At 30.7% G+C, this 25246-nt stretch overlaps 1 protein-coding gene across 1 annotated transcript; it reads right to left on the reverse strand.

Annotated features, from left to right (window-relative positions):
* Positions 1–4967: 4967 nt before the first annotated feature.
* On the reverse strand, positions 4968–22581 carry LOC139516816 (uncharacterized). Its single transcript, XM_071307141.1, has 12 exons — positions 22401–22581; positions 18609–18933; positions 17858–17951; positions 16643–16738; positions 16022–16260; positions 12186–12372; positions 11445–11524; positions 10547–11003; positions 9473–9577; positions 8861–9081; positions 5881–6070; positions 4968–5192 (listed from the first exon to the last, which is right to left on the reverse strand). Exons 2-12 carry the CDS (start codon positions 18924–18926, stop codon positions 5146–5148), a joined length of 2034 nt encoding a protein of 677 aa, XP_071163242.1. The 5' UTR covers positions 18927–18933; positions 22401–22581; the 3' UTR covers positions 4968–5145.
* Between the last annotated feature and the right edge of the window lie 2665 nt (positions 22582–25246).

Genomic DNA, 25246 nt, shown 5'->3' on the forward strand with positions numbered 1-25246 from the left:
TAGTTGCATACCAATTATCATTAATTTAACACTAATGGTTCACAAACTAATACATGGTCAATAGACCACACTGAAAGGGGGCAATATTATCAATGGTAATGAGATGTGCCAATGATAATACAACTGCACATCAAATATCATTAACTTACTACTAGGGGTTCACCATAAACTAAACCTAATCACAAACTGAGACATTGTTGACACCGCCACCGGGGCGAAAGCCGGAACAGCATACCTAGTTTTACTTATATTTATTTCAATGTACTCTGATGTGTCATACGCCTCAATTTTTTGAAGATTGTTTCTTTTCTTTTCGAAGGAATGGATGCTGTGCATATAATATTTTTATATTTGAATTCAGTGTTCAATTATTAAAGTCATCGAATGCTCCATTTCATTTCTTTGGGATTTCAGGATAAGTTTTAATAATGAATAAATTATATTGTTTTCACTTTTTTTTGGTTTCATTTACTTAAATATTTAGATACGGTATCGCCTTTATATATGGCATTAATCGTCTCCGTTTAAATCGGTTCATAAACTAGAACAAGCTGTGGTCCGCATTCCCAAATTTTCTGTAGAATTGCTCCTGCTTCTCTTCAAAAGATATTCGATATAGCATTATTGCAATTGTAAATAGACTCATACTAGATATCAGGCTTAAAATTTGGTCTGCCAGCTACGTTTTTAAACAAAAGACTCATCCAAGACTATTGTTGAATCAGTATTGTTAGTAAGGCAAAAAAAAAAGACTAAAAGACGAAGTTTAAGAGCATTCAACACCAAAAATCCAAAACTTTTTGCCTTATACAGCTAAGATTATGTAGTCCTCAACATTCCGAAATATCAAAATAGAAATCTAGTAAACCACAACATAAAGAAGATACAAAACAACATGTTACTACAATAATGAATTAAAAGATTTAAATGATGGCACACTCATTTAAACATTTATTTCTTAAAAAAAACCGAGCCAAATCAAGCACATGTTTTTTGAGAGCACCCTTCACAATTAGAAGAGCAATGTAAAAAAAAAACCATAATGCATGCGTCTAACGAGATCTTTCATTGTGTAAGACGTCTGGATAATTGGATAATACTGATATTAACAACGTATTCGCATTAAGTAGCACACTCTGGAAATGATGGTTACTATGCTTTTAATCTAACAAGGAAACTTTCTATGGTAGACACTCATTGAATCTTCTAAAACAAATGTGATTTTATCTTAATGTTTACAGAATCAACATTGCAATCATTCAGACTTACTTTTAAATTCATAATAGTAGAGTCTTCTACATTCTATATGTATGTGCCTGTCCAAAGTCAGGAGCCTGTAATTCGGTAGTTGTAGTTTGTTGATGTGTTACATATTTGTTTTTCGATCATTTTTGTACATAAACAAGGCTGTTTATTTTCTTGTTTGAATTCTTTTACGTTTGTCATTTCGGGTACTTTTATAGCTTACTATGCTATACGTGGTTTGCTCATTGGTGAACGCCGTACAGAAAATTATAGTTGTAAATTTCTGTGTCATGTGGTCTCTTGTTGAGAGTTGTCTCATTGGCATCATACTACATCTTCTTTATCATTTCTATCACATGTCATGGAAATTCCCAATGATAAATTTTGTTCTGGAATTGGTAATGGTGCAGTTATAAATGTAACATCTATAATTTTGATTTTAGAGTGTACAATTGGTTTTCCTCATTTTGTGCTTTTATGGCAGAGGAGTTAATTGCATAACTCTGTCCATATGAGGTGTAAACATGTCATTTATGGCACTGAAAAATTATGAAAATAAAAATGAAATCACCATCTAACTTTAAAAAATATATAAAACAAAAACATGTTACAAACATATCCTTTTAAAACACAAACAAACAAGTATATAAACAAAAATCTAACATCTTTAGTTTCCAAAAACTATCACATACATGTATATCAAAATGGTGGACTACAACATAATTAGCGTATATATGTTTCTCAAATGTATCTTCATCAGTCTTTATCACTTATTTGTAAATGATAAGTATTGGTCCTGTATATGTATATTTTTTTTGAAAGCTTGACAAATTTGTTCTCACAAGTCTAGCATACATAAACATTAATTATGGATAATCATCTCTTTGATGTGAATGACATCTAGGACATCCTTTATTTGAACTTATAAATCAGGTGCAGATGCAAGGTTGAATTAGTAAGGGGAACAGTTGTCAGAAATGATAAAAATAATGCAGAGAGTAGCATTTTGATGAGTTTTGCCCAAATATAATATGTTTGTGATAAAAAAAAAAGTAGGGAGTTTACGCCTCCTTTAGCCTCCTGAATTTGCCACTGTAAGATGGCATCTCAAAACTTGGACACATTCCCCGTTTCCATTCTCAATTTTACTCACTAAACAGGAGGAAATAGTAAAAATAAGTATTCATATATTGTATATGATAAATTTGCATTTATATCATTAATTTTGGCACAATGCAGATACAAGCACTACAAAAGTCAAAAAGTCTGAAAAGACCAGTTTTTGTCTGAATTTGCATGAATTTTTACTCGACATTCTTGATTTGTCTAAATAATTTTTAAAAAATCTTCACATTGTATGAATTTGTCTCATAAGGTTCTTAATTTTTCTTGACAAGTGTCTTGACAGTATGAACATTGTCTTAAAATTTTCGACACTTCCTGTATCATCTGATAAGAGTCTGGATTAGTCTCGACCAATTCTTGACTGTCTTAAATTTGTCTCGATCTGTCTTGACATATTTTTGACATTCTTAATAATGTCTCGATCTGTCTTGACACAATCTTGACGTTCTTAATAATATCTGAATATGTCTTGACATATTCTTGACATTCTAAATAATGTCTGAATATGTCTCAACACATTCTTGACAGTCTTAAATATGTCTTGACACTATCTCAACAGTATAAATTTCGCCTAAAAATGTGAACAGACTTATTCTGCACTGTTTGTGACATTCTTTTGCTGTTATATATTTATTACGGCTAAACCAAACTTTGAAGAATCAAGGATTAATTTTGTGTAGTAAGATACCCTGTTGGTTAAACTTAGTTGGAATACTCTGAATAATCCCCCATGTAGTTTGATTTTGATTAATTTTTATTAAACGTTTAATTGATTGTTTTCACTTGGAATATAAGTTGAAGTTGCTGACAAAAAGCATTTAGATTTTTGCCATTCGCAAAATTGCCAGTAAAATTTGCTTTACTAAAACAGGTGTCTATAAGGCAGTTTTAAAATGTGACCATGCGTCTCTTTTGGACCCCAAAATTCTTTTGGGTTTGTGTGGCTGAAATAAGAGGGGATGGGCTTTCGTGAAGGTCACAGAATTAGTTCCCATCTTGATTCAAAAACCTTCTTCATTTTTTAGGACAACCAAAAAAAAAACATTTTTTTCCAATTTGAGTGTTGAATTTTATAAATTTTTAACAAAAATAAATACTTTTGATAACGGACCTTCCGGAAAAGAAAAAAAAATGTTAAGATCTATATTATGCATGTCTGTTTGGGATCCATTTCATAAGACCAATGATTTCTATAGAAAATGGACCCATTATAAATACATTTTTTTTTATTATTCCTGGGGTAGATAATACATTTTTTTTTATTATTCCTGGGGTAGATAATACTTTTCTTTTAATCTTTGGGAAATATTCAATTTTCAATTCATTTTTTTCATCAAAATGATGATTTTCATTTTCGTCTATGAACAAACTTTTTAAATTGTAGTGGCATGGTCGGTCAATTGATAAGTTGTATGGCTTATTACAGGTAAAGCAGTAATTTCTATTTGACAGTTGCGTGTACTCTGGGGGGTGGGGGGGGGGGTGGGTGGAATACCTTAATTTTATGTGGAACATCCTGTCCATGTGTAATACATAATATATATTCCAACAGATGACATTACACAATTTTTCTTCTGTTAAATGAATGATTTGTATATCATCATAATTTGCTATTAATATATAAACCACATTTTGGTACAATAATTTTTTACCATATAAACATTTAATATTATGAATGTAGAATAAAATATGTCTACAGCATGATTGGTTTTAATCATTTAATTTATACGATCTAGGAATCAAAGTTTGTAATTATTAAAAAACTCAATTTTAAATTGTTTTATATCAACACATCTAAATTTAAATTATTTTAAACATTAGATTTAAACTCAGAACTGTCAAGTAAATTTAAGACACAATTCAAAATGTTCAGAATATGTCAAGCCATACTGAGAAAAAATAAGAATGTTGAGAACATGTTGAGAAATTTCAAGACAGTATTTAAATGTCAAGAATTTGTCAAGAAATTTTAAGACCATATTCAGAATGTCAAGAATATGTCAAGTAATTTTCATACAAATTTGATATAAATGAGAATTTGTCAAGAAAAATTAAGACACAAGTCATACTTTTGGAGAATGTCGAATAAAGGTTCATGCAAATCAAGACAAAAACTGGTCTTTTCAGACTTTTATACTTTTGTTGTGAAGTAAACACATCTTTTGAGCAAATTATAAAATAGCATCTGTTCAATTTATATAAAACCTCCAGATAAGAATAATAAATAGTGGTTATCATTTGGATACAAGCAAACATGTATCCGGGAAGTTCAGTTAAGTTAACTCCCAGTGATTGTATGCAAAACAGTCGTTTAGATCCATTCAAAGCACCTAATATAAACCATAAATAGAATCTTTTATGTCCCTTAAAACTCCGAGTTCGAGAATAATTCAAATGATACATCTTTCATAAAGATATATTTAGAAATTTGAGTATAGTGTCTTTAAATATCATCTGTTTTTATTTATACAAGGCAAAGAAACCGAAGAAAGAAAAAAGACTATAAGTAAAAAAAATATATTATTGAATTTACAGTAAGAAGAAAAATATGATGACAACTGTAAAATAAATAGGCCATAGGTTAAAAGGACACTGTTATGTCAATGTGTTTATTTTACTATGTACTATGCAGTTGACACATAAAATCATTTTTTTCAGCTATTTGAACAAGTATAATCCATTGTGAGTATGCATCATATGCATGACGAAGATAAAATGTGTATGTTCATCAAACCTGCATGCTAAGTATAAGCACAATTTCTATGAAGTTGTTATTTAAATAATCTTTGCTTCCATTATTTCAGCCAAAGACTCTTTTTCATCTGAAACATCAAAATAAAGGTACATTTGAGTTTATTCAAGGAAACAACTGAGGCTTCAAAAATATATGTGTATTCTTATGTTGTATTGTACATTACATACTCAATTTACAAGTTTTTAAGGCTCAGATTTAAGTCGTATCCTCAATTTAAAAGTTATATATAGATTTAAGTGGTTAGTAGAAACAAATTAAAAGGTATACAAAATCATATTTAATACATTCTATTTCTTTGCGAATAATGATAAAGTAGTTCTCCAACATCACTCCTTTACTTGGTCTTTATTTCCTCAATTCAAAATCAAGTTCTGTCATTAAACCTGCCTTCAGTAGACCGTGAAAATGGGAGGGGAATCCAATTTGGCAGTAAAATTAGAAAGATCATATCATAAGAAACATGTGTACTAAGTTTCAAGTTGATTTGACTTCAACTTCATCAAAAACTACATCGACCAAAAACTTTAACCTGAAGCGGGACAGATAGACGTACGGAAGGACGGACAAACGAACAAACAAACAGACGGACAGACGAACAGACCAGAAAACATAATGCCAATAAATGGGGCATAAAAATATCAAAATTATATTCATAATCATATGGACGATGACTGACTGTACAACAAAGAACTTCTTATTTGTCAATTGTACTAATCAATCTTACTTAAATGTATAAAATGAATAGGAAAACTCACCATCAAAATAAATAAATTCACAACATTTGGCTTTTTGAGGATCAGCTGACTCCATAAGATTTTTAACCAATTGATAAAAATTGTATGCTTCTGATAAAATTGTGTCTGCAGTGACACCAGCTATTCTCCATTCCTTCATCTCATGTAAACATGTTATAGGTGCAGCATATTGTCCAATAAAATATTTGTCCTGTAAAATAAATTTTATATGCAAATATGTTTATTCCAAACTTAATAAATGTGGAAAAGTAATAACAGGAAAAAACTTATTGGGTACCTGTACTCAAATAAATAATTAAATAAAGACAACCAGGGATGGGGTAATTAAAAATGTAATGGTAATTAAGTGTAATGCATTACAATTTTCCATGTAATTGAATGTAATGTGTAATTGAGCATTTTTTTAATTACATGTAATGGTAATTTAATTAATTACATTGAAAAAAGCATGTAATGCTCAATTACTTTTGAATTACATTTCAATTACATGTACTTTTATTGTGTTACAGTTAAGGATTTGTGTTTAATAATATAAATTGTAAAATTATTTGTATTTTTCAAATATTAATATCAATGCTTTTTTTAATAATTTTTATGAAGTCTGTTATTTATTCTGAAGTTTTTATATCATTCATTTAACCTACAGATTTTTTTGGAATAGTCTTATAATTTTAAAAATGTGATAATCATATATAAGGGTTGTTCAGTTTTTAAGAAAGATCAAAACTTAATTGATTGATAAGTAATAAACACCTTGTTAATAAAAACAATAAAATGTGTCACTGTGAAACATCTTTCTGAGACAGTTCATTTAGAATTTAAATCACTGCATACAATCATTTTGTCAAATAAGTATACACAAAAGGATTATAGAAATAAAAATTAACAGCTGTAAAAACAAACAGCAATTAATCAGATTAAAATGTCCAGGGGCAATGCCACTATTACATATATTTTATCTAATTAGCAAAATATTGCTAATATTTGGACATTATATACATTGTTTGTACTGAAAATTATTTTCAATATTGTGACAAGCACACTTTTTAATATTTTTAAAGTAAAATAAAAAAAAAATTTAAATTCATTTATAATTTCTTTATTCATATTATGTTTAATTCAAATGAGTTCATTTCTGAGATGTCAAAATACCCCTTGATGTATTGGCAAGTTAATATGAACAAATTCCCTCTCCTATCAATAAAATGATCTTCTAATCATAAAACTTCCATGTCCTGATCAAGCAATATCTAGCGCACAACAATAGCTCCTGTCGAAAGACTATTTACAATTGCTTTTTTCAGACCGGAAGATTCAGACTTATTGACAAAACATTAAAATAACTATATTAAATGATTATCAAATGCAACACTTAAACTCTGCTTACATGACTATTTTACACATGCATTATGTAAACATGTAAAATATTTAAAAAAATATCATGATGAAATGTAATGTGTAATTTAATTAATTACTTTAGTAAAGTAATTGTAATTTTAATTAATTACATTTCAAAAACTGTGTAATGTGTAATTAGTGTAATTGACCATTTTTGCAATGTAATGTGTAATTTAATTAATTACATTCCAATGTAATTGACCCCAAGTCTGAAGACAACAGAAGTATACCGCTGTTCAAAACTCATAAATCCATGGACAAAAAACAAAAACGGGGTAATAAACTAAAACTGAGGAAAATGAATTAAATATAAGAGGAGAACAACGACACAGCATTAAAATGTAACACATACACACAGAAACGGACTAAGCATTAGACAAAAACCTATAACAAATATAACATCAAAACCAAATAACACATGAATTTGGGATAGATAAGTACCGTGACACGTCTTATAGTATTGTGAATTCACACTCATGAGAAAACAAACGACACAACGGAAACACAACGTTAAAATGTAACACACACAGAAACAAACTATAATATAACAATGGCCATATTCCTGACTTGGTATAGGACATGTTTAAAGAAAAAATATTGAATAAATACTGAATTTCTTTTGCTGTAATCAGAAAAAAACTTTGGCTAGTCAACTTATATTGAAGGTAAACTACATATGAACAACATTAAGCATAGGCAAAATATAATTCTATCTAAAGGAATTATCTATCTAGAGGAATTTGTAGCAAATCTTGCCAAATGATATCACATTACACATTTATTGACTCATCTCAATATACAAAGTACTGATCTGAAAAATAAGGCAAACATCCCACCTTAATCCCAAATACCCTATGGTCATGGTCAACATTAATTTTAAGCATCAATAGCATCTTCATGGCATTCAAACAAACATTCTGTTGGACACACCAAACTAAGTTTTTGACCTTGACCTTTGAGGCAAACATCTTCTGCTAATGGCGAGCATCACTAATACCATGTATCAATAATAATTTACATGGCATTCAAAAATATTTCTATGCTAGACACAATTTACACAGATAGATAGAGGGACAAAGAAAATGGAATATAATAATAAACTGAATGTTATACCCACCCAGCTTTTTCCATAATATTATTTATGAAGGAATCATATTTTTTCAAGAATCGTGTTTCAATATTTTTTGGCATGATAGATATATTTATACAGTTCCCAGAAGCCGATTCAGGATTTAAAAAGAAGAGGGCACCAATGACAATGTTAGGAATAGGAAGTATTAATCATTTATGGGTCTAATCCCTCAATTTTCCTCTAGATACTAAAACAAGACTTGGCAATTTGTGATAGTCCTCAATAAAGATAAGTTTTCAATGCCATAAGTAATTATTCAATGATTCTCATTGGTTATATAGTTGTCAATCAAACAATGTTAATAATTTCATATACATACACAGGCATTTAATAATCAGTTATCGTATCATTATATTCTAGATCCTCCGTGCACACTGGTCATATTCTGTTTCTTTCACAAAATTATTTTCCCAGAATTTAAAGTAAGAATTAGTATGAAAACAGACTTACCGGTTGATCAGTAATTTTATATATTTGACAAGAAAACGGTCTACTTCCACCAAAAGGATGAATATCAGGAGTAGTTGTAAAATTAGTAATTCTGTTATCTTTGTCTTTCATCACACCTTTAGCATCACAACTCTTTGGTATTATTATAAACAGAGTTTCAGGACATTTATAATCGCTTACATTCTTTTTCTTAAAAGACTGTTCAATGTTTTTTAAAGCATCTGTAAAAAAAGAAAATACTCAAAATCATCAAAGCATATCTTATCTGAAAATATGTTTGTTCAACTTTCTCTTTTTCTCTTATTTAAATTTGAAACAAGAAACACAAAGGAATTGTGTTTTACATGTTAATGTCAAGCTAGGCAAAGTTTTGAGTCAACCAGGAACATTTATAAAAGCCTTTGCATTAGTTATAAATGTAGCTCCAAACGAAGGAGGGGCTTGGGCTACATGTGCATCCCTTTCTTATACTTTTTTGAAAATAATGTTTTGTGTAAGATAAACAAATTATATTCAGTTCATGAAAGTAGCTTTTTATATTCCTTGTCATCACAACAGTCACTCATACTGACAAACTATGCTCTTTCTCTCATATTATATTTATAATCTTACCAGGTAGGATAACTCTTAGATAATTAACAACATAACCCCAGGCAAGTCCATTGGCTACATCACCAGCAGGTAGTAACATTTCTGTTTTCAATGGAAAATCTTCTCCTAAAACAAAACCAATTGTTTACAGACCTGTCAGAGTTATGTCCCATCACAAATGGAAAAAATTCTGAAATATTAAAATATTTGTTTCCGTTCTTTAACTTAAGTTTGCCTCAACTAAATGCTATGCAATGCTTTTTACCACAAAACACAGATCAAGTTCGACGTTTTGTGGCGTCATTTTTACCATTCAAGAGTGATGCCCCTTTACAAATGGAAAAATTAATGAATTTTTCGTTTCTGTTGTCTTACTTTAGTTGGTGATTCATATTTGTTTTTCGTTTTTTTTTGTTTTTTTGGTTTTTTTTTATATAAATAAGGCCGTTAGTTTTCTCGTTTGAATTGTTTTACATTGTCTTATCGTGACCTTTTATAGCTGACTATGCGGTATGGGCTTTGCTCATTGTTGAAGGCCGTATGGTGACCTATAGTTGTCAATGTCTGTTTCATTTTGGTCTATTGTGGATAGTTGTCTCATTGGCAATCATACCACATCTTCTTTTTTTATATCAACCTGATATTATGAAACTAATATACAATGCTTATTACCACAAAACAAAGATCAATTTGAAATTTGGTGTCATCACTTTTACCATTCTAGTGTTATGCTACTTTACAAATGGAAACATTTACAAATTGTTTGTTTAAATTTTCTGACTTAAGCTTGCCTCAACCAAATGTTATGAAACTCATACACAATGCAGAGATCAAGTTTGAAATTTTGTGGCCCTCTTTTTATGTTCATGAGTTATGCCCCTTTACAAATGGAAAAATTAGGTATACAAGTTACGTTTTTTCATTTATATCGTGTCCTGACCTTTTGATTTTTGAGCATGACCTGATGAACGATTATTAACTCTTTTAATATGTGTTGTGTGCATTGAAATTTGTATTATACACTTATAACAAACAAAGTAAACCAAACAAAAACTATAAAAGTTTATCTTTCTTTGATGAATAACAGGCACTTACCACTGACAATATTGTGTAGACTTTTAAGATGAGATTTTGTTTGTCCATTATAAGGTACATAAGTAACCCACTGTAGAGCATCAGGTATGTAGATGTCATTCCGTCTATCTACCACAGGGATTACCCTTACCCTCCTTTTGAGGATACCATCATGGAGCGCAGCTAGTACCCTCAGCTGTAGCATCTTGTCTTTAACTGAATTCTGGGTCATCAGAAAAATAAACCATCTACAATTCTGTACAGCTTTGATTAGTGTATTAGACTTCACATCTGGATCATTTTGGCTGTCAGGATTTTTCAGAATACTGTGTATCCCCTTCTGTTCCAGATATTCAATAATTTCTTTGGCACTCTGTTTGTCTTCTGTGTCTTCAGAATGAGCTATATAAACCTGATATTGGTATTCAAGTTCTGGTGTAGGTTCTAATTCTTCTAACTTAGGTCTGATTGGGCTTTCCTGAAAATGATCAATATATCAATACTATTTATATGATGTGTGTTGCCGTAGATGAAAGTGTCTCTAAATTATAGATAGAAACTGTACATTTTAAATAAAACTTAAAGTCATAATTAAAGTAAAACATCATAGAACTAGAAACAACAAAAAGGCTGCAGCCATAAAATATTGGTTCTCATTGCCTTATTTGATTCCACTTTGTATGACTTTAATAACTATTGCATGTCTTTTACAATTCAAATTAAGGTGTTAAAGGGGACAAAATCATATTTTCAATCTGTTAACTGTGTCCAACTCTATTATAGTGCCTGTACTTATCTGTGTCAAGGACAATGGTGTGTATTTTTAGCCAAAATTCATAAATACCTAATCAATGTTTCAGTATGTTTTAGCAGGTGAACACTATTGTGAAGGGAAAACAAGTTAAACTTTAATACAAACCTTTGGCATTACTTTTTCAGTTAATTGTAAATCTTGTTTTATTGCTTTTACTAAAACTTCAGACACTTTCTCAGTTTCATCTGTAAAAACAAATTAGGTGATTTCATAATCATTTTTTATGCTACATTAGAGTTTATAAAACAAAAAATGTCTGCACTTTGCAGAGTCTGTTTAGACTGGAAAATTTTAGACAGGAGGCGATTTATATTTGGCAGGAATGGCTTGTTTTTTATGTTGTATCAAACACTAGATATATTGTAAATAGACACTTTATAGATAAAAAATATCTCCAGAAGTCTTTTCTACCTCAGGCATAGATTACCTTAGCTGTATTTGGCAAAACTTTTAGGAATTTTGGTCCTAAATGCTCTTCAACTTCGTACTTTACTTGGCCTTTTTAACTTTTTTTGGATTTGAGCGTCACTGATGAGTCTTTTGTAGACGAAACGCGCGTCTGGCGTATACTTAATTTAGTCCTGGTATCTATGATGAGTTTATTTGGTTATTTGTGTTACTTGGGTTTGCTAACTCATTTTCAAAACTTTCCGTTTTGAATTTTCCTTCCTCGGAGTTCAGTATTTTTGTGATTTTACTTTTTACATATAACAAGGACTAGCACCACAGGATGCCAAGTCCCTTTTTATTGATATAATGTGCAAAAATTTATCATTTTCATTTATTACTACTATCATCAATATTAAGACTATTTTGTATTATAATTTTAAAATTTGTGTAAATTACCATTGAAAAGAACAACTCTTGCTTTATTTCTAGATATGTCAAAGTGGTTTATCACAGAGTTCATGGTATAGTAAAACCTTGCTAACTGTAACTTCTTGTCATCTATACTAAACTTTGCTAAATGGTGATCTTCCATTGCTTTCATTGCCCCTATAGCATTTGGGTATTCACAAATGCAGAAATATGTCTAAAAAGGTATTTGAAAAACATGACCAAACACAATATACAATATGATAGTTATCAAAAGTACCAGGATTATAATTTTATACGCCAGACGCGCGTTTCGTCTACATAAGACTCATCAGTGACGCTCAGATCAAAATAGTTAAAAAGCCAAACAAATACAAAGTTGAAGAGCATTGAGGACCGAAAATTCCAAAAAGTTGTGCCAAATACGGCTAAGGTAATCTACTCCTGGGGTAAGAAAATCCTTAGTTGCATTGAGGACCGAAAATTCCAAAAAGTTGTGCCAAATACGGCTAAGGTAATCTACTCCTGGGGTAAGAAAATTATGAGTGCTTGGTACATTTATTGTGAAACATTTTTTTTGTAAAATCTATAATAGATAAAAAAAAAAAAAAATAAGCTGAATTTCCTAAAACAGTTTAAAAAAACAATCGGACTACACAATATAACCATACTTCAGGACATCTTGGAATTTTGTAAAATGCTCCGGTGTAGTGTTGTCTCATTATCAATCATATTATCATACCACATCTTTCATTTTTTAACTCATACTGGTTTTTATTTTAAGTCATCTCTGCAATTTTGCATAGACTTTTTTTCAAATGGGTTAATAAATGAAAGCAAAAAGTTAAAACATAGGCGTGTTTTACTTTATTCACATACAAGGTCTCATGCAAGCACAAAATGATATAGTGGCCCTATGGAAACGATTTAAGGTCAAGGAATAGTAAATTGGTTATGCCACAATTTCTGCTAAAATTTTGCTTACAACCTTGGCGCGTTAAAAGATAACTGAAAATCAAAAAACAAATGCATTTATCTCTTTTATTATCTGGAATTTAACTGGTTGAATTCTTTCAAAATAAGCGAACATTTGTAAAATGCCTAATATCAGTAAAAAAAACTTTTTTTGTTTTTTAGTTAAAGTTCAAATTATAGTCCAGTCAAACTAAGTTTGAACCTCAAACTAATTGCAACAGAAAATGTTTTAGTTCTAATCTATAGCATTAGTGCCCCAAATATACACAGAAAAAGGTCCCATAAAATCTAACTTGACGAAAGCTAACATTTTGCATTTTTAATTTCTCATGCAAATTAACATTAGAAAGGAAGATAACTCCGCAAAAATGAGTCATTTTTTTGTCAGTTTTTGGTTGATTTTCTTTAAATTCATGTAAAATATGATACTTTGATGAGGTTATAATTCTTATTTGACTCAATAATATAATCTTCTGCTCATGAAATGTACAAAACCGAAGTGTTATGGGTATTTTTTTGCACATTTCTCATTAAAGAAATTGCAAATATATGGCTTTGTGACCATTTAAAATAAATAATGTTAATATTTGGTATAGTTTATATACTTTAGTATGAAAATTATATTTGTTTGACATCTACCTTGTTTAAAGAAACTTTAAACCACAAAAAGAAGAATTTATGCTTAATTACTTTTACTGAACCAGATGCTCCGCAGGGCGCAGCTTTATACGACCGCAGAGGTCGAACGAACGCTCAACAGCTGGGGCAAGTATGGACACACCAATTAAGCTTGATACAGCTCTGAATTTGGATTGTGATTAAATAATTGACACAACATAGGTTTCTGACACAGAATGAATGTGGTCTGAGAGCTTAAACTTAAAAACTTAAAAATTTTAAATGGGACATTTACCTATTATGGTCCAATATCCAAAATCAAAATACATGGTTAGAGTCAGCATATCATAGAACCCTAAGAATTAATTTTTTGAAAATCAAATAATGTTCAATTTTAGACCCTTTAGACCTCAATGTGGACCAATTTGATAACCGGGCCCAAATATTAAAAATTTAAATACATGGTTAGATTCAGAATATTGAAGAACCCCATATATTCAATTTTTGTAGAAATCAAACAAAGTTTATTTTTTTACCCTTTTGACCTTAATGTAGACCAATTTAAAAACGGGACTATACTGTGCAATTGAATATTTCTTGCTATTGCGTAAAACTGTGCAATGGAAAATTTCTTGCTTTTCTGCAATATTGTGCAATTAGATATTTCTTGTTATTGCGCAATACTGTGCAATAGAAGATTTCTTGCTATTGCGCAATACTGTGCAATTGAAAATTTCTTGCTATTGCACAATACTGTGCAATTGAAGATTTCTTGCTATTGCGGAATACTGTGCAATTGAAAATGTCTTGCTATTGCACAATACTTAATATGATAATTTTGGACCCCGATTTGGACCAACAATTTAAATTCAGCATATAAATGAACCCCAAGAATTCAGTTTTTGTTAAAATCAAGCTAAGATTAATTTTGGACCTTAGACCAATTTGAAAACAGGACTAAAAATTAGGAATCTGAATACAGTCACGTTTAGATTTGGCATATAAAAGAATCCCAATAATTCATTTTTTGATGAAATCAAACAAAGTTTAATTTTGGCCCCGTTTGGTCCCTAATTCGTTGTCAAGGTCATAAACCTTGTGTTAAAATTTCATAGATTTCTATGAACTTATACTAAAGTTATTATGCAAAAACCAAGAAAAATGCTTATTTGAGACCCGTTTTGGCCCCTAATTTCTATACTGTTGGGACTCAAACTCCCAGAATCAATCCAAAACCTTTCTTATGTGGTTATAAACCTTATGTTAAAATTTCATAGATTTCTGTTTACTTATACTAAAGTTATTGTACGAAAACCAAGAAAAATGCTTATTTGAGCCTTTTGTGGCCCTTAATTCCTAAATAGTTATCAAAAGTACCAGGATTATAATTTTATACGCCAGACGCGCGTTTCGTCTACATAAGACTCATCAGTGACGCTCAGATCAAAATAGTTAAAAAGCCAAACAAATACAAAGTTGAAGAGCATTGAGGATCCAAAATTCCAAAAAGTTGTGCCAAATACGGCTAAGGTAATCTACTCCTGGGGTAAGAAAATCCTTAGTTTTTCGAATAATTCAAAGTTTTGTAAACAGAAAATTTATAAAAATGACCATATAATTGATATTCATGTCAACACCGAAGTGTTGACTACTGGGCTGGTGATACCCTCGGAAACGAAACGTCCACCAGCAGTGGCATCCACCCAGTGGTGTAAATAGTTATCAAAAGTACCAGGATTATAATTTTATACGCCAGACGCGCGTTTCGTCTACATAAGACTCATCAGCTGTTGGGACTAAAACACCCAAAATCAATCCCAACCTTCCTTTTATGGTCATAAACCTTGTGTTTAAATTTCATAGATTTCTATTTACTTTTACTAAAGATAGAGTGCAAAAACCAAAAGTCTTCGGACGACGACGCCAACGTGATACCAATATCCGACCAATAAATTTTCAATTTTTGCGGTCGTATAAAAAGCTTCTGTTGCAATTACATCAAGGTTAGGGTCAAATTTATGCTAGATTGACTGGACTAAAGGAGACAGAGTTAGTTGTATGCAACATTTTAGCAAAATCTGTGACATAGTCCATTTACTGTAAGTAATGACCTTTAAAAAGGTTTTGATAAACATACAAACATGAACCCTATTGAGAAGTTTTACCAGCTTGGACAGGAGCTCAAATTTTCATTGATTATGAAAGAGATAAGATTGTAGAAAAAATTAGATAATCATAGCTCCTCAATAAAGATACCATTCATAGTTATTCACCTGGTCACCATCAGTAACACTGTAAACTTGGACTGCAAGTTTTCTAACGTTTCCCCCTCTAATTGTATTGGAAAGTTCCAAAACTGTGACCAGTTTGATATTTTCATCTATTTTCGACAGATCAAAATGGCAAGTACATGATGTTGGTACCATTTCATAAAACTTTGTTGACACATGGTTCTGAAGGGGGGTTAATTGATTTTTATACCATTCAGATTCCTTCAAATTATTTTCTAAATCTGTAAAAAAAAAAAATAATAAACCAAATGGCATAGAAGGTAAAATTCTAAATAGATTATTAAAGAATAGAAGGCAGAAATTCAAACAAAACAGCAATAGGTTGTAATGCTAAACATTTTTTGTTAATATGCACAAGCATTGATTATGACTAAGTTGAACTTTTTTTTGCTAATGACTTTTTATGTGTTGTTTTCTTCCTTCCACCTGACAGTCTAAAGAGTGAGAAATACTTAGATACACTTGTAGGCTCAAACATCTTCAATAAAAACACACATCTTTGACCTATAATGTTTTTTCTTAAATTACAAATTATGACTTGAGAGTTGTCTCATGGCACATCGTCTTATATCTAAAACAATTCATTTAAAATAAAAGGTATACCTGGTAGGATGTATTGAAGTAACCCTGCATAATGTGACCATACCAGACCATGAGCTACATTTCCTGCAGGCATCAATTGTTTTATAGTCTCTTTTTCTGAAATAGGAAATGAAACAATTTTTTATACACTTATTTATTAATTGCAGTGTGTTCTAAAATTGTAACAGTTTACAATACTTACAACAAAGTAGTATCAATAAGTACTAGCTTAATCTTTACTTCTCATTAAAAAATATCTTGAAGTATAAAGGACACACAGTATTAGTACTCTTTTTTTAATTGTATATCTAAGCTAAAAAGCTCAAGACACTTTATACTCCATCGACTAATTTTCATTGGTAATGGAAGTTGGAGTACCCATTGACTTTTGACAGGAAAATAGCAATCCTAGTCAATTAAGAGTCAAATACACCTTGCCAAGAGTGGGGTATCAACTCACAACCTCAGAATTGACAGCCCTAGTTGTCATTACAGATGAACTACCTAAACCACTCTACTATAGTCTAAGCTAGTGGTACATATGTTGTCCCTTTTTTCATTGACATACTGTTTTAGCAGGACAGGAGTTTTTAGTAAAACAAAAGGCAGGATGTGACACTTGCAAAAAAAAAGTCAGGACGACAATTTAGTTAAAAAAAAAGTCAGAATAAACTAAAAAAAAAAAGGCAGGACCGATTAGAGTGGAAAAAAAGGCAGGACAGACATTACAGCTAAAAAAAAATGCAGGACAAAATTTTTCATCCTAGCTATACTCTTAGTTTAACATAATTTTAGACATGAGGCAGTTTTCTATAAACCAAATTAACCACTGTTTAAAAGATACATTATAATGATTAGATTAAATGTTCATAAAATATAAAGTAGTATTTAAATCATGGGTTAAAGACATGAATGGATCCAGCTTTGAATGTAACTTTGTGGGTAATGTTTTCTGAACTTGTTTGTCTATTCATTGTCTTTTGTTTTTTGTCATAACATATTCATTGTCTCTTTGACAAACAAACTTTGAATGTTCCCTTGGGATATTGTGCCTTTTAATTTGTATGACATACATCTATGATAAAAGAAGATGAGGGATATTGTGTCAACCAAACAGTCTGGGGTAAGGTCCTGGTCTTGTTTTTTTGGATTTTTTAATTCTAAAACTGTCTACATCTGTTAGTAAATGTATTAGCTGATGTCTTTAGTGCTTCTTTATTACATATTTCAACATACCTCTTAACCTTACAATGGTCTCTGTAACCCAAGAATCATTTTCTTTCATAAACACAATTTTTCTAGCTTCTTGTAATACTGCAATTTGTGGAATCTATTACAAAAATTTAATAAATCTAAACTATGAAACTTATATAATGAACTAAATACAGAATAATAAAAATTAAGAATGGAAATGGAGAATGTGTCAAAGAGACAACAACCTGACCAAAGTTAGTTTTGTGGTAATGTGCTAGCTCAAGTGCAGCTAGTGAGTGATGTCATATGGTCAAGTTCTAGCTAATGTCAAAGACTTTGAAATTGGTGATGCTTTCCTAGCTGTTAAAGAAATTCATGCATTTTGGTGTTAGTGCATACATGGCGAGTTCAGAATTAAAATAAACATATTTGTGTCGATGAGTATGACGCCTACCACCATGATCTTAATCGTCTCATCTTTGATAAAAAATATATTGCATTTGTCCAAATTAATCTTCATAAATGACCATGTTTCAGATCAAATCTTAATAATTCATCTATGAAAAATCCATGGTCTTATTAGTTTAAGATTATTCAGACTGACACATATTGTTACCTTTTTTTAAAAATGTTAAAATATTGACATTGAAATATTTATATATATTAATATAACATTACAAAGAATATGTCTGTACCAGACTTGTGTAATATGAGTAACAATTTTTTTTATTCCTTCTGAATAAATGAAGCGTTGAATTAAGTGTTTAAACAAACAAAAAATGATTATACATACATCTTTCTCTTCTATACCATGTAGTAAAAGAACAACTGAAAGCTGCTGTTTCCTTTGGGATCTCTCTAGACCGATTAGTAATTCTAGATTGCACCAGCTACTTTGCATAGCATTCTTAGTGATGAATAGTAGTGTCTTATCAACTTTATCTACCAATTCTGTTAAACTAGACAAAAATATTTGTCCTGGTTTTAATTCATCCTGAGTAAGGATGTTTAAGTCTTCAAACACTTCCAATTTTGGAAGAATTTCATCAAATACCAGTTGTTGATCATCAAGTTCATTACTGTGAGAAAGGAATACTTTTATGGTGGTCATTCTTTTTCTGAAACAAATTTTAAAAGTGCATTAATTACTATCTTTTGTGGTGTTGGGGGCATTTCATCAAACCTTCTTGGCACAGTTATGAAAAGATGTTGATCCTTGATTTTGAAAAAAGTGGGTCCCCAGTCCTAAACCTAGATAAATTTTGAGTATTTGAAGAACAACCAGTAAAAAGTCTTGATACCGTAAATGAAGCTGTATAAGTGGAGGAGCACACTGTATCCCCTAAATCCACCGCAGCAAACTGTGTTGTATAAAAAAAAGATTATATTCACTATACATGTATTATGACAGGACAGCTTATTTGTAGAAGTCACACAAACATTTGATGTTTCAATTTAAAAAAGGATAAATTACAAATTACAAATGTAATACATGGATATTAATATATCACTAAACATGTTTGCTGAAGGCCAAACATTGACCTATAATGGTTTACTTCTATAAATTGCTATTTGGATGGAGAGTTGTCTTATTGGCAGTCATACCATATCTTCCAATATCTATTGTTACCCACCCTATTTTGCATCTGTCATTTCATATATTATATTAAATTCTAATATGATGTGCTTCTTTCGCTTTGTGAACAAACCCATGCTCTAAATCCAATAAAATTTGTTTGCACACGCGTATAATGACTTCTTCAGAATAATGATTTTATCAAATTATCATGCACTTAATATTCTTATACTTATTGGACATAGACATTACCTTAATTGTCCTCTTCAGAATCGAAATAATTGATGCAAGCTACACTTTATAGTAGTTTTAACATGGGTAGGCATTATATTCGTGTTATTTTAGCCCTCACTTTTGCTTGGGCAAAAAAAATTCCGAATATAATGTCTAGCTAGTACTACATTAAAGTATAGCTTGCATCAATTATTTTTAATTTAAAACAATGTACCAGTAAGGATTGTTTCTTAAATTTATAGCTTGAAAAGTTGAAATGCTGTTTCTGAAATGGTCACTTATCTGAATAATCTTTCATTTACTGATTTAGAAGGATGACTCGCTTTGCACATGTATAGTTGCCAAAAACTTTAGACAAACAAAACAAAACTAAGTTAATCTGAAGTACTGTTTTATATTTTCGGTCAAAATTTAAACAACTTCGATGAAACAATACATCTGGAAGGTTAGTTTTCTAAGGCATGCTATGGAATAAAAAAAAGGTTATGATTATGGATCTTTTGATTCAAAAAAGCTACTTCAATAGTTGTTTTACAAACTGTGATAATTAATACATTTGAAATTTCATGTCTAAATATATCTGATGAGCATACTAGGCTAAGAAAAGTTCCAAAATGAATGAATAAGAAAATGTATGCTAGTTGCTAGTATTTAAAAAAAAAAGATATTGGTTGGTGTTTAAAGCCACTTTCTGCACTATATATAAAAAAGAAGATGTGGTATGATTGCCAATGAGACAACTGTCCACAAGAGACCAAACTGACACAGACATTAACAACTATAGGTCACCGCACGGCCTTCAACAATAAGCAAAGCCTATACCGCATAGTCAGCTATAAAAGGCCCCGATAAGACAATGTAAAACAATTCAAACGAGAAAACTGACATACAATGAGTGCCTCCTTTCGGGGTTAGAACTCACAACCTTTCATACTGAAAATACAAATGGAGTTATATGTATGTATAATAAAGCAAATTTTCATAGAAGCGAAATGACCCCTTAAGACTCCGATTTAACATCGCAACAGATTTTTATGTCAAAGTCAAAAGTCATAATTATGATATATAAGATTGAGAACACTTTTGGACCAGTAATGGGTCAGTAAATAGCTTAATCGTTTCTGCAATAATCCTACAAATAATTTAAAACAATAAGAGATTGTTGTTGTTTTTGTATTAGAAAGACGGTCAAAAAAGTTCCTGCAACAGCTGTGGCAGTGTTATCTTAGTAATTACTGTTGATCTGTATGTGGAAATGATGGAGAACGAGTTTAAGAGTTGTTCAGGTTCACAAACAACAACATTCAAGTCTATATATGGTAAATGTATTTGGTGATAACAAGAGCTCTGCATGGGCTCCGTGTTCAATCCTTACTTAAATCATAAATAAGAAACTGTAACTTATACCAGTGTTGTACACCCTCATTAAATCAAAAGATTTTTTAAAAATGATTATCGTAACACATATATAACACTTCTAACATTTGCATTACTATCAAGTAGTCAATAGTGTGTTTTGAACAGTGGACTGATTGATAATTTAGTCATGATTTATGTATCAGTTGTTGTAGATTTTGTACTAGCTTCCAGTCATACCATGCAATTCTGATAGGTCTAGCTATTGTGCGCTCACGAAAATGTTTGCCTGTCCCAATTAAGTTGCCTGTAATTCAGTGGGTTTGATGGTTCGTGTCTGTTATATTTGTTTAGTGTTCTTTTTTTATTCGGAAATCAGACCGTCGGTTCTGTGGCGTTTGAATCGTTTAGCATGTTTTAATGTTAAAATTGAGAATGGAAATGGGGAATGTGTCAAAGAGACAACAACTCGACCATAGAAAAAAACAACAGCAGAAGGTCACCAACAGGTCTTCAATGTAACGAGAAATTCCCGCACCCGGACGCGTCCTTCAACTGGCCCCTAAACAAATATATACTAGTTCAGTGATAATGAACGCCATACTAATTCCGAATTGTACACAAGAAACTAAAATTAAAATAATACAAGACTAACAAAGGCCAGAGGCTCCTGACTTGGGACAGGCGCAGAAATGCAATGTTGCCTACAACTATGTTATTTGGGCGATATATAGTGGATAGTTGTCTCACCAAATATTATAGCCCAAATGCATATAAATTATGTGACTTGAAGTACAGGTTCAAGTTGCATTTTCAATGAGGAAAACGAAACGTATAGAAATATATGATATTATTGTTTGTATAGGATAAATCTATGTAAATATTAAACTTTTCTTATGAGGAAAATGAAATATTAACACGGAAGAAAGACACTTGAATTTTAAATCGGTTATGTCTTCTTGACCTTTTTCAACATGAGGTCATTAAATATGTCAGAACGACAAAAAGGAAAATCTTGTTTGTTTTAAACTTCTTAACTAAACGCAGGTAAAATTCTAGTTCGACATCCCGTCTTTTACTGAATCTTTAAAGAAATAAAAAATTCTGATATAATGCATATCCTTACATGAAGTACATGTACTGATAAACATCCTATGAAAATATAAAAGTTTTAGATCTGATCCACGTGATTTAAATGTGCACATCACGCGCTTATCTGGGACTGATGGACAGAATAAAAGTAGACGTCATTTTCTCCGCGGGACATACAAATAATTATTATCTACGACATCGTCTCACTTGGAGTTCCATTTTTTATGGGGAATTATGGGAGGATGTGCTTGTGTTTAATAATTGATATCAGTGCTGAAATGTTTTTTTTTCAGAATAGGTTTATAGGAACAGAACAATCAAACATACCTTATTCTCAATTTTGTTTAAACAACTGCCTTCAGTTTGGCTTCATACACACTTGTTATGCACGACAAAGTTATGATATCCGATTTGGAAAGTTTCCGATATGTTACAAAATTCTTTCAATGCAACAGGATAGGAGTACAAAGTAATCATGTATAGGATGATTAAGTACACCACTCAGTTTATATCTTTATATATTTCTTGTATCTTATCGGTAAACCCCCGTGTTGTAGATACCTAATTCAGATGTTATCTTGATAAACGATACGCAGTACGTTAATCTGTATGTCCTTCTTCAGTTTTTAAAACATGGCAAACATCAAAACAACCTTTTTCAATAACCAATATTTTGGTTATAATACTCAAAATTGAAATTTATCATAATACTATGAGATATCGTTATAAGTAACTTCCCCTGAGCTGTTGATTAAAAAAACCTACTATGAATGCTACTTTCACATAATTTGTTAATCTATTTTTAAAAGAGGTTAAAATAGTGATTATATGTTACTATTATCTTTTGTTAATATTTTGACTTTTGTCAACTTTGAATTGACAGGTAGATAACCAATTAAGGTTTATTTTTATTGCAATTACCAATTGAGTATAGCTGTCGGGCAATATATATGATGAAGGATTAATTAGACATTCGAAATTTATCTAATAAGCACAAACTAAATTAAAAGTTGGAAAAAATATTGTTTAAAATAAGCAAAATTTTGTATGTATTTGGACTGGACATGTAAAAAGCAATGACTTTTAGTACACGTACTTGCATTTTGTTTACAGTTTAATTAAACAATTCTATAAAAATTATACATAGATTTTTACTGGTAACTTTATATCATCCATATTTTAACTTCCATAAACTGCACCTTGAAATACATATAAAGTCCGGAAGAGGTCAAACCTAATCCTTTCAATTTAGGGACTCTGTGGGATATTTTTCATAAGCAATAAATACACATAAAGTATATATTATTTGATTGTACCCCATAGTACAAATTTAATGAGGCATACATTTTTATATTCTTGTTTGACCTTTGACCTTAAGCATATGTATGCTATTGTTATATTAAACTTTTATTCATTCGCATCATTCAAAATTTTTTTTTTTTTATTCCATTGTAATCAGATGTAATCATGATTACTTTGCTAATGTAATCATTAATTTAATCAGACCTTTCAGAAATGATGTAATCGTTAATTTAATTTAATCGTACAAATGATAAAGTAATTGTAATTTAATCAATTACATTGAAAGTAATCGGACCCATCTCTGGGTAGCTATAATAGTCAGATCTTTAAGTTATTATGATTATCTTTTTTCTTTTTTCTTAAATGAAAAATAAACAAACTTCTAATGTCCTTCTTTTTATTTATTCATTCAAATCTTAAGATTTACTTATTTAATGAAATGTGTACTCGCCTATCTTAATAATTTCTCTTTTTTTTCTATCAATGAAAAATAAAAATTGAAAATAAAGTGTCAAAGTTCAAAATATACGCTTTTCAGTTTTTCAGTGTGAAAGTATTTTAATCTTGAGATCTTTTATACTCTCCTGTAAGTGCTAATGATGAAGATGAATAAGACATATGTATATATATATATATATATATATATATATATATATATATATATATATATATATTAGTGTTGTCAAATCGTACACTTTTGAGTTACCGGTTACTCGAACAATCGTTCGACCGATTAACCGGTTAACCGGTAGTTTGAATTGGTGCTTGAAAGCCCTTATCAATAGTACCCTACACATAGATAAAAGATATGGTATGAGTGTCAATTTGAAAACCTTTCATCCAAGTCATAAATTTACGCTTTTAGAATTGCAGTTTGTCCTTTGGCATTTAAGGCTTGTCTGTGTGGGTTCCTAGCGAAGTTTGACTTTCAATAATCAACTACACCGTATCAACAATAGCGTGTATACCAGCTTTAGATTGAAAAATTTAAAAAAAAAACTTCTTGATCTCGTAGAATTGAATATATCTGAAACTGATTATTCTTTCCTTTTCACTTGTTGTCACCGAGAATGATGTGGAGTGTTTCAATTTGAATGATTAATTATAAAAAAAGAAGAAGATGTGGTATGATTGCCAATAAGACAATTCTCCACAAGAGATCAAAATGGCACAGAAATTAACAACTATTATAGGTCACTGTACGGCCTGTTTCTTTACTTTATTTGCATGTTACTCGTACTACCACGTATACATTGTGTACATTCTCATTGATTTTCTTTTTACAATTTTTGAGTTAGCATTTCGTTTTTAAGTAAGACTAAGCCCTTCACGACGGAGTTTGCACATTTAGATGTAGGTGAAGTTGAAATCACCCCTTCGTAAATTTTACGGACGCCATCACGAGTTGGCCGACCGTTATTGAATAACCGTTTCACAAATGATATCGGATATGTGCCTTACGTCGTAAATACAATCCCCTTCCCTTTCATGAATGTGACATACCGAATTGGACTATATACCGGATTTGTAATCATATAAGCAACACGACGGGTGCCACATGTGGAGCAGGATATGCTTACCCTTCCGGAGCACCTGAGATCACCCCTAGTTTTTGGTGGGGTTCGTGTTGTTTATTCTTTAGTTTTCTATGTTGTGTCATGTGTACTATTGTTTTTCTGTTTGTCGTTTTCATTTTTAGCCTTGGTGTTGTCAGTTTGTTTTAGATTTATGAGTTTGACTGTCCCTTTGGTATCTTTCGTCCCTCTTTTACACAATATTAGATCAGAAACGAAATAATGAAGTAAGCCGTAAAATTTAATCGCATTACTGATTTAGAGTTACTGTTAAAAAAACATGTAAACTAATTATGT

The sequence above is a fragment of the Mytilus edulis genome, chromosome 3 (assembly GCF_963676685.1).
Source record: "Mytilus edulis chromosome 3, xbMytEdul2.2, whole genome shotgun sequence".
Lineage (NCBI taxonomy): Eukaryota > Metazoa > Mollusca > Bivalvia > Mytilida > Mytilidae > Mytilus > Mytilus edulis.